The 10,922-nt window shown below is 51.0% G+C and overlaps 1 protein-coding gene across 1 annotated transcript; it reads right to left on the reverse strand.

The window, feature by feature from the left end:
* Positions 1 to 502: 502 nt before the first annotated feature.
* Positions 503 to 4,140, reverse strand: LOC103181587 (complement C1q-like protein 3). Its single transcript, XM_042331974.1, has 2 exons — positions 3,520 to 4,140; positions 503 to 1,990 (listed from the first exon to the last, which is right to left on the reverse strand). The coding sequence occupies exons 1-2, from the start codon at positions 4,135 to 4,137 to the stop codon at positions 1,811 to 1,813; spliced, it is 798 nt and encodes a 265-aa protein (XP_042187908.1). The 5' UTR covers positions 4,138 to 4,140; the 3' UTR covers positions 503 to 1,810.
* Between the last annotated feature and the right edge of the window lie 6,782 nt (positions 4,141 to 10,922).

The following is a 10,922-nucleotide window of genomic DNA, read 5'->3' on the forward strand; positions in this document are numbered from 1 at the left end:
TTGTAAATTGGTGCTATCGAAAGCCGATCATGCTGCAAAATATAGCAAATCTATAGAATATTTTGGAATATAACCTGTTATTGCCTCGGCACCATGTATCCTAACAACGCGTTTCCTGGTTAGATTATGTATTAGTGTCATATGTGTAATGCAAATAGATTAGGAGTGATGTATATTGGAGCTGAGGCCCAATAAACAAGTAATTTAGCATGAAACGATCTGCCAGTACCGAGTCTGAATAGATCAACACAATTAAAATGCGTCTATTTCTTAAATTATTGGCAAAGTATTTGCATGAATAAAATATTGCTCAAGGCTGCAACGCGGGTGGGGGGGGGGGGGGGTGGGGGGGGAGAGAGAGACAACCCTTCACCACTCTGAGACACTGCTAATACAGAATTGAGGTGGTATTCATGTACTGAAGCAATGTGACTTATTGCATTAAAGAAAACACTGTAACGAGAGCACGAACTCGGCAAACAAAATGAGCCAGAGGTTTGGAGGTGTTGTATCCTTCTTTAATGAACAGCAATATTGTATAACAATAATCCGGGCCAAAATCAGCAACTGCTTTATAATGGTGAATTTAAACAAAGATAAGAACAGGTTACACAGTATCTCCCTCACACTGCACCGTCTTTAATCTTTTTTTAAAAAAAGTTTTATTCTTCTTAAACTCAAATTCGAAAGGGAAACTGGAAAACAGTACGTCTCCAGTCATTTTTTTCCCCCCCACCCCCCAGTTATCAAACTGAATCTCGGGTCCCCCAATTCGGAAGCATTTATTTAATCCCTGTTCCGGAGCTCCACTTTATGGGCTCTCTCCCGCAAAATAGCTGCGATTGGGCTGAGATAGTAAAAGTTGCAGTTTGTACTCTGCTCAATCTGGCAACGATTTTAAAAAAAAATACGTGTCCAAGCGCCTCTTACCTACTGCATGGAAGAAAAACGCTGAATACTGAAAGGTACAACGTACATTATTTGTAAGACCAGCCATTTACTCTTTATATATAACCACTGGCACCTTATTGCATATGTACAATACAACGAGCTTGCAATTCATGCCACAGCAATCAGGATGCTGTATATTGTATATTGCAGACACATTTATTCTTTACATCGATTGGCAATTTTAAATGAAAGAATTGCACCGGTATAAGGCAAACAATAACCATTTTTTTTTTCCTGTTAAAAGGAGCAGCATACTTGTTGACAATACTATTATTTTATTAAGTGTTAGAAAATCATTGCTCACCACAGCGATTAATGTGGAAACGTTCTCCCAAAGCAGAGAAATTGCTAAGCACGACAACCAAAACGATGCTGCATGGATATAGCTGTGAGCTCATACATCAAAGCATCTGAGAATGAGAAACATTTTTGAAAATCCTATTTTTTTTTTCCCACGTAATCTGGAGGTTTTAAAGAAAAAACTGGCCATTCTGTTGCTCAGCTCTGGACAGATTCCTCTCACAAAACACAAGGCTAACAAGGAGAAATTGCTTTGGGGTGTAAAAGTCAGACTAACCCAAACTGAGCCTATATAACACTGGACGTAGTCTTTTTTCGAAGTGTGCAGACATGTTTTAAACAGTTTTTTTTTATATTAAAAAAACACACACACACACACATACACACGCGCGGCTGGTTGTATCCAGAAGTAAGATGCACATCTGGTGACTGTCCATTTGGTTTTTGCAATGATCTTCCTCGGCCATGGGGAATCCAGCTGTCCTGCACACAGGAGCAAGTAGGAGGTTTTTTTTTGTGTGTGTTGTGATTCGTTTTTCTTTTCCCTCCCATTTCTCCCTCAGTCCGCGTAGATTATAAATCCAGAGAAGGTGCTGTACTTGTTGTTGTTTCCGCCGTGTGCTTTGCCTCCATCCAATTTCACGTAGACCTCATCGCCGGCGTCCAGGTGCAGCACCACACTGTTACTGGCGTAGTCGTAGTTCTGGTCAGCGTCCTGGGCAATGGCACTGGCTCGGACCTGGAGCAGGAGGATTGGGGGGGAAAGTTTGCAGAGCGTTCAATGTGTGCAAGAATGCTAAGCTCTGGTGTATCTGCTGTTTGGTGTGGATGCTAAGCTCTGGTGTATCTGCTGTTTGGTGTGGATGCTGAACTCTGGTGTATCTGCTGTTTGGTGTGGATGCTAAGCTCTGGTGTATCTGCTGTTTGGTGTGGATGCTAAGCTCTGGTGTATCTGCTGTTTGGTGTGGATGCTGAACTCTGGTGTATCTGCTGTTTGGTGTGGATACTGAACTCTGGTGTATCTGCTGTTTGGTGTGGATACTCTTAAGCCGGGTGATGGGTTTCCCCATGTGCCAGACACCCGGCTGACCACAAAACACATTGACTTTTCTACATTGGTAATAATAATAATAATCATCATCATCATCATAATAATCTTTACATTGATATTTACCTCCCAATTCGTTTTATTTCACGGACATTCCTGTGGCCCCCGATCAGCAGGTGCATTTGCGATGGTAAACCAGCACCGAGTTCATCGGACACCTCTCCAAATTGTCCTTTAACCCCCTCGCACTTTGAGTTGGTGTCTCAACGACTCGCTTCTGCTTCGCCCAAGGTGCACAAATACACTTGCACCCCCCAACCCCCACCCCCCCCCCCCCATCCCACCCCCTCCAGCCACCCCAAACACACACACCATTGCATTGTCAAGTAAGAAGCGTAGTACAACTTTTGCAATAATAATAATAATAATCATAATAATCTCATCGACCCCCCCCCCCCCCCCCCACACACACACACTACCCTTTTTATCTAAAACACAACGGATCTAAACGATAACCAGTAACAGCAGCCAGAAGGCAACACCAGTCAAGGTGCGATGGCAACCTCCTCCAGTGCCAGCCAGCCAGCCCTGGGGGCGAGGGCTGCAACTTGGGGGGGGGGGGGGGGGGGGGTGGTGGAGGGGGAGATTTTAGCATTCTTTTTTACAAAGAAAACAATAAATAAAAAAATGTATACATAGAGAGAGAGATATGCAACCAAGAAAGGTATATATATATATATATATATATATATGCAACCAAGAAAAGTCCAGACAAAGTGATGTGAGTGAGTGAGTGAGTGAGTGAGTGAGTGGGTGGGTGAGTGAGTGAGTGAGTGGGGTGGGTGGGTGGGTGGGTGAGTGAGCGAGCGAGTGCTGGGAGTGGCGATGGGTGGATGGGTGGGTGGGTGGGGGTGAGGGCTCCAACTTAGTTGGGTGATGGGGTGATGGGGTGGGTGGTGGGTGATGGGGTGATGGTGGGTGATGGGGTGGGTGATGGTGAGTGATGGGGTGATGGTGAGTGATGGGGTGGGTGATGGGGTGGGTGATGGGGTGGTGGTGGGGTGGTGGGTGATGGTGGGTGATGGGGTGGGTGATGGGGTGGGTGATGGGGTGGGTGATGGGGTGGGTGATGGGGTGGGTGATGGGGTGGGGTGATGGGGTGGGTGATGGGATGGGGGTATCGAGTCCAGTCGGTGCCCCCCCCCCCCCCCCCCCCTTACCTGGCCGTTTTTGCAGAGGTCCGCCCACATGCTCGCCCCGTCCCCCCCCCGCATCAGCACATGATAGGTGAAGAAGTAGATGCCGGGGATGGAGCAGGTGAACTTGCCGGTGGTGGGGTCGTAGTGGTTCCCGAGGTTGGTGACCACGTCGTCGAACTTGAGCGTCTCGTAGCCCTCGTGCGGCCGCCGGAGTCCGGCGTAGAAGGCGATCTTGGGGACGGTGCTGTAGGTGGCGGCGCTGATGGCTCCGGCGTTGGGTCCGGGGGGTCCCGGGAGCCCGGGCAGCCCGGCCCGGCCCGGCGCCCCCTTGGCCCCGGGTGGCCCCATCGGCCCGGGCGGTCCCGGGTCCCCGGTGGAGCCCCTCGGCCCGGCTTTGCCCGACCTCCCCGGCTCGCCTTTGGGTCCCTGGATGAAGGTGGGCAGAGGCAGGAGGGTGTGGTCCCTGACCGTCTCGGCCGCCCCCCCCGCCCCCGCCCCCGCCGCCCCCGCCGCCCCCGCGGTGGCTTTGGTGCCGTACGGGTCGCACACCATCCGGCAGGTGCCGAGCATCTCGTAGTGAGCCGAGGTGCCGGCGGAGCTGACCAGCACCGGGATCAGGATGACCAGCACCAGCACCATCACCACCCCCAGCGCCGCCGCCACCAGCCGCTTCTTGCGGACGGTCCGCGTCGCGGGCGGAGGACGGTCGTCCTGTCGGCCTTTGGGGGGAATCGTGGCGCTTCTGGTTCGAGACACCTCGACCCAGAGGGAAGAAATAATAAATGCAAACACTTTATTTCTTTTTTTCGTCTTCTTCTTCTTCTTCTTCTTCTTCTCTTCTCTCTCTCTCTCCTCTCTCTTTCTACTACCACCACTACTACCTTCCTTCTCTCTCTCTCTCTCTCCCTCTCTCTCTGTCTCTCTCTCTCTCTCTCTCTCTCACAGACCCTCTCACTCACCCCCTCTTCTCTGTCTGAGGATCGGAGATGGACTCACTCTCACGGTTTCAATGGCCGGAGTGAGTGAGTGAGTGAAGTGAGTGAGTGAAGTGAGTGAGTGAGTTGTGGATCTTCAGTGAAGTCGACGTGAAGGCGGCGTCCGGCATTTAAGCCACACTTCGGCTCCTCACACGCCTCCAAGAGGAAAAAGCCGCCAGTTTCCCACCTGCCCCCGATCCCAGGTTCACGTGCGAGTGGAGGAGCGAATCATTTCCGAGCACTACACTCACTCTCTCACACTCACTCTCACTCACACACTCACTCTCACACACTCTCACTCTCACACACTCACACACTCACACACTCACTCTCACACTCTCTCTCACACTCACTCTCACACTCTCTCACACTCACTCTCTCACTCTCACTCTCTCACACTCTCACAATCTCACACACTCTCTCACACACTCTCACACTCACTCTCACTCACACACTCACTCTCACACACTCTCACTCACACACGCACTCTCTCACTCACTCTCACACACTCACTCTCACACTCTCTCACACACACACACTCTCACAATCTCACACACTCACACACGCACTCACTCTCACACTCACTCTCACACACACACTCACTCTCACACTCACACACTCACTCTCACACACTCTCACACTCTCTCACACTCTCACACTCTCTCTCACACTCACTCTCACACACTCACTCACACACTCACTCTCACACTCTCGCACACTCTCTCTCACACTCACTCACAAAGAAAAAAATCCTCAGTCCTTATCGAATTACTGTGGGTCGACTCTGTTTGAAACGGTGCCACTCTCTCTGGTTCTGTGTCACCCGTTTTGTTGGCTCACAAGTGAGTGAGGCTGAAAGCATTGGGAGGGATGGGAAGGAGGGAGGGATGGGAGGGGAGGAGGGAGGGAGGGAGGGAGGGATGGATGGGAAGGAGGGAGGGAGGGAGGAGGGGAGGGGAGGGCAGAGCATCAGGCGGGTAATCACCTGTTGGATCTCACTGACTCCCAAGTGATGGCTGTGCTGCTCACTGAGCTGCCAAAACACTCACTCAAACTTCTTTCCAGTCGGTTTAACCATCAGTACACAGGAGAGAGAGAGAGAGAAATAAAGCCCCTATTGCTTTTATATATATATATATATTTTTTTTGGGGGGGGTCTGTGAGAGAGAGAGAGGGGGAAGGAGGGAGGGAGGGAGGGAGGGGAGTGATGTGGAGAAAGAGAGCGAGAGAGAGAGAGAAGAAAGTGGCACTTGTACACTGAACTCAACACAGAAATCTCGTGGTGTGGGGGGGTTCGGAGGGGGGGAGTGTCACTCACCCCCAGCGCCCGGACGCCCACCCCCCGTCCCCCCCCCCCACCCTCGGCGATCCAAGGGGACCTACACCACCCGGGTCTGTGCCGAGTGAACCCAGGCTCGACCGTGTGAGCCCGAGACCCCCCACACCGTGACCGTGTGAGCCCGAGACCCCCCCCCACACCGTGACCGTGTGAGCCCGAGACCCCCCCACACCGTGACCGTGTGAGCCCGAGACCCCCCCAACTGTGCCCATGTGAGCCCGAGACCCCCCCACACTGTGACCGTGTGAGCCCGAGACCCCCCACACTGTGACCGTGTGAGCCCGAGACCCCCCCACACTGTGACCGTGTGAGCCCGAGACCCCCCCACACTGTGACCGTGTGAGCCCGAGACCCCCCACACACACACTGTGACCGTGTGAGCCCGAGACCCCCCCACACCGTGACCGTGTGAGCCCGAGACCCCCCCACACTGTGCCCGTGTGAGCCTGAGACCCCCCCCACACACACTGTGACCGTGTGAGCCCGAGACCCCCCCCACACACACAGTGACCGTGTGAGCCCGAGACCCCCCCCACACCATGACCGTGTGAGCCCGAGCCCCCCCCACACCGTGACCGTGTGAGCCCGAGATCCCCCCCACACCGTGACCGTGTGAGCCCATGACCCCCCCCCACACTGACCGTGTGAGCCCGAGACCCCCCCACACTGTGACTGTGTGAGCCCGAGACCCCCCCCACACCGTGACCGTGTGAGGTGAGACTCCCCCAACTGTGACCGTGTGAACCCGAGACCCCCCCACACCGTGACTGTGTGAGCCCGAGACCCCCCCCACACTGTGACCGTTTGAGCCTGAGACCCCCCCACACTGTGCCCGTGTGAGCCCGAGACCCCCCCACACACACTGTGACCGTGTGAGCCCGAGACCCCCCCCACACCGTGACCGTGTGAGCCTGAACCCCCCACACCATGACCGTGTGAGCCCGAGACCCCCCCACACCGTGACCGTTTGTGCCTGAGACCCCCCACACTGTGCCCGTGTGAGCCCGAGACCCCCCACACTGTGACTGTGTGCGCCCGAGACCCCCCGCACACTGTGCTCGTATGAGCCCGAGACCCCCCCCCACACCATCCATGCCCGTGTGAGCCCGAGACACCCCCCACACCATGACCATGTGAGCCCGAGACGCCCCCCCACACTGTGCCCGTGTGAACCCGAGACCCCCCCACACTGACCGTGTGAGCCCGAGACCCCCCCACACTGTGACCGTGTGAGCCCATGACCCCCCCCCACACTGTAACTGTGTGAGCCCGAGATCCCCCCCACACCGTGACCGTGTGAGGGTGAGACTCCCCCAAACTGTGACCGTGTGAGCCCGAGACCCCCCACACTGTGACCGTGTGAGCCCATGACCCCCCCCCACACTATGACCGTGTGAGCCCGAGACCCGCCCCCACACCGTGACCGTGTGAGGGTGAGACTCCCCCACACTGTGACCGTGTGAACCCGAGACCCCCCCCACACTGTGACCGTGTGAGCCCCAGACGTCCCCCCACACTGTGACCGTGTGAGCCCGAGACCCCCCCACACTGACCGTGTGAGCCCGAGACCCCCCCACACTGTGACCGTGTGAGCCCGAGATCCCCCCCACACCGTGACTGTGTGAGGGTGAGACTCCCCCCACACACACTGTGACCGTGTGAGCCCGACCCCCCCCACACTGTGACCGTATGAGCCCGAGACCCCCCACACACTGTGCTCGTGTGAGCCCGAGACCCCCCCCACACCATGCCCGTGTGAGCCCGAGACCCCCCCCACACTGTGACCGTGTGAGCCCGAGACGCCCCCACACTGTGACCGTTTCCACGCTCTCGGTCGGCACTTTGCGCGATGCTTTTCACGTGTTAAGTCGCGCATTTTTTTCCGGTGATCTGTTATAAAGTCCGTGCGCGGAAACTGAGATACTTGTAAAGTGGGATCGTTTACCTCCTTTTTTTAAAAAAAAAGTGTTGACCCAGATTTAGTTCCCTGTTATTGCAGAGGCGGGGAGTGAGCAAAAATGCTGTGGTGTTTTTTTTTGGGGGGGAGGGGGGTTCCTAAGGATCGAACCTGGGCAAGTGCTCGATGCTATTTATCTCTCTTTGATTCCCTGCTCAGGACATGGATCCGATCTGGACGTTGCATGAGCCCAAATGCAGAGTCCCATCTGCCAGTGACTTCCTTGCGGTGGGTGTGCAATATACTGACTTCCTTGCGGTGGGTGTGCAATATACTGACTTCCTTGCGGTGGGTGTGCAATATACTGACTTCCTTGCGGTGGGCGTGCAATATACTGACTTCCTTGCGGTGGGTGTGCAATATACTGACTTCCTTGCGGTGGGTGTGCAATATACTGACTTCCTTGCGGTGGGTGTGCAATATACTGACTTCCTTGCGGTGGGCGTGCAATATACTGACTTCCTTGCGGTGGGTGTGCAATATACTGACTTCCTTGCGGTGGGTGTGCAATATAATGACTTCCTTGCGGTGGGTGTGCAATATACTGACTTCCTTGCGGTGGGTGTGCAATATAATGACTTCCTTGCTAAAAAACCTCCAAAAATGAGCCCGAATCCCAAGTAAACCGTAGCTATTTAAACGCCTTATTCTTGCTTTCATAAATCTATTTTCCAGAAAAGTTCCGAGAGCAGCTTCCAATAAACCCGATCGGTAAATTGCGGAGCGGATGGACTGCGTAAAATAGCTTTACTTTACAGTTTCAACTGTAGAGCTGAAATCCCCTTTGGTTTGTCGTAAGGCAGAGTGATATCCAATAGATAATTAAAGCTTCCCTCTCCCCCCCCTCTCCCCCCCCAACACCCCCAGTATTGATACAAACGAGGGCTTGACCTGCACTCCACTCCACGAGTATGGAAATAATGGATGAAGGCAAAACGAGAAGCATTTACCCTTGGGTGTGTCCAGATGTCAGGAAGCACACACCACAGCTGGCAATCTGAGTTAGTGGTTAACTTGCACTTTCATCCCTTTTAATAATAATAATAATCCTTGCATTTGATATAGCGCTTTTCATGTCGGGAGGACGTCCCAAAGCGCTTCACAGAACACACTGTAAAGTGAATTGACTGTATATTTGTGGGCGAACGCGGCAGCCAATTGCGCACAGCAATGTCCCACAAACAGTCGTAGATTGAAAATGACCAATTTATTATTGTTTTGGGTTTTTTGGAGGGATTATTATTAGGCGTGTGGAGTAAGGAAACTTGCCCAAGGTTTCGCCCTGCCTGGAATTGAACTCAGGTCTCTCACTTGCAAAGCGAGTGCTCTAACCACTGAGCTACAGGACTCCACAAAATTAATTACTTAGCATTTTAATTACTTAGCATTAATTGCAGCAAAGCCCTGAGCAAAGCCTTGATTATCTTGAGAATGTGATCTGGCATTTGATGGTGTACTTTCCCCCTCACTCAGGTAAATGAGGAAAAAAAGTTCATTTGTTGGTCTTTTTGAAAATTTTTACAAAATCCTGTTATTACGTTATTACATTTCGCCCACAAAGTATTCTGCGAAGGGCATTGAGATGTCTCAATGATGTGATGCTATATCAAAGGCAAGGATTAGTATTACAAAGCGACTTCCATAAGATTTCTTGTATGTTCAATAAAATCTTTTTTTNAAGAAACCATGTTTCTTTATCATGTTTATAATTCTCTTTTAATTACTTAGCATTAATTGATCGCCAATATCCTGACATTTCTAAGCAAGAATGGTTATAATTTCAGGTAATGATTAAACATAAGATCAATGTGCACAAATTGTTTGACCACAGTTAGAGGATTGGGTCCAGTTTTGATTGCCACACTTCTGTGAGAATATCAGGGCATCATAATAATAATAATAATCCTTGCATTTACTACCTCACCTTGTCACCTCTTCTAAACGTCTCAAAGCGCTTCACAGAATATACTGTGAAGTGTAGTGACGGTATATTTTGTGGGTGAAACGCGGCAGCCCATTGTGCACAGAAGTTACCCACAAGCAGTCATGGATTGAGTGACCAAATTATTATTGTTATTTAAAAAAAATTGAAGGGATTATTACCCCCCGGAAAAGCGATCCGCCAATTGATTAATAACCAGGTTCCTACTTACTGCTAGGTAAACAGAGGCATGTGGAGTAAGGAAACCTGCCTAAGGTTTCTCCCTGCTTAGGAATCGATTCTCTCACTACGCCACAGGACTCCATAGACAGTGTAAAGCGGTGATTTGCAACAACAACTTGCATTTATATAATCCCCTTCACGCAGGGTAGTGTCACAGATCACTGGGATAATACTACTGGGTTGACTTACAAGCAGAAACTAAAAGAGCTAGGATTTTTTTTTAATGCAACAGAGAAGCTTCAGGGGCGATCTGATAAATGCCTCTAGAGTTCCAAGGTGTCTTGATTTGGTCAGCAGGTAGAAATTATTTCCTCTGGTCAGTGAGTCAATGACTAGAAGGCATCAATTTAAGATAATTAGCAAAGTGGGAGATGAGCAGGGTTCTCCTTACACAGAGAGTTGGTAGGATGTGAGTGACTTTGCTATTCATGTTTCAACACAACCAGCATATCCAAAGTGAAGCTATTTGCATCAATTGATTGTACGTTTAAGCCCACCATCGTGCATCTCGCTCCCTACAAGAGACTTGTTTTACACAGATTAAGACATACAAACATGAGGCGAATAATCATAAAGTGAATAAGGCAGGTATCAATCTGACTCAGTTGGTAACACTTCTTGGTTCTGAGTTAGAAAATTAAGGTCTTAAGAACTTTGAACTCACCGTCTAGGCTGACAGTAATGTATTGCTGGGAAGTGCTGTATGGTCAGTGGTGCTATCGTTCAGATGAGACATAAAACTGAGATCCCGACTGCCTGTTCAAATGGACATTAATTTCCCATGATTCTACTTGAAAAAGGAATGCAGTTTCTCCGAGTGTACTGGACAACAGTGCCCCAAATAAAATTGTTCATTCACTTCATGACATTGCTTTGCGCAAATTGGCTGCCACATCTACCTATAAATGAATAGGGACAGACAACATATTACAGTAAAATCCCTTGAAGCACTTTGAGATGTCTTGATGATGTGATAAGACACTGTTT

This window comes from Callorhinchus milii, unplaced genomic scaffold (assembly GCF_018977255.1).
Source record: "Callorhinchus milii isolate IMCB2004 unplaced genomic scaffold, IMCB_Cmil_1.0 Scaffold2, whole genome shotgun sequence".
Classification (NCBI taxonomy): Eukaryota; Metazoa; Chordata; class Chondrichthyes; order Chimaeriformes; family Callorhinchidae; genus Callorhinchus; species Callorhinchus milii.

Bases quoted from the DNA above. Each gene is read 5' to 3' on its own strand.
- LOC103181587 (XM_042331974.1), bottom strand. From the start codon at position 4,137: ATGGTGCTGGTGCTGGTCATCCTGATCCCGGTGCTGGTCAGCTCCGCC. The intron at 1,991-3,519 runs GTAAGGGGGGGG...CTCCTGCTCCAG, and splicing joins ACCTCTGCAAAAACGGCCAG to GTCCGAGCCAGTGCCATTGC.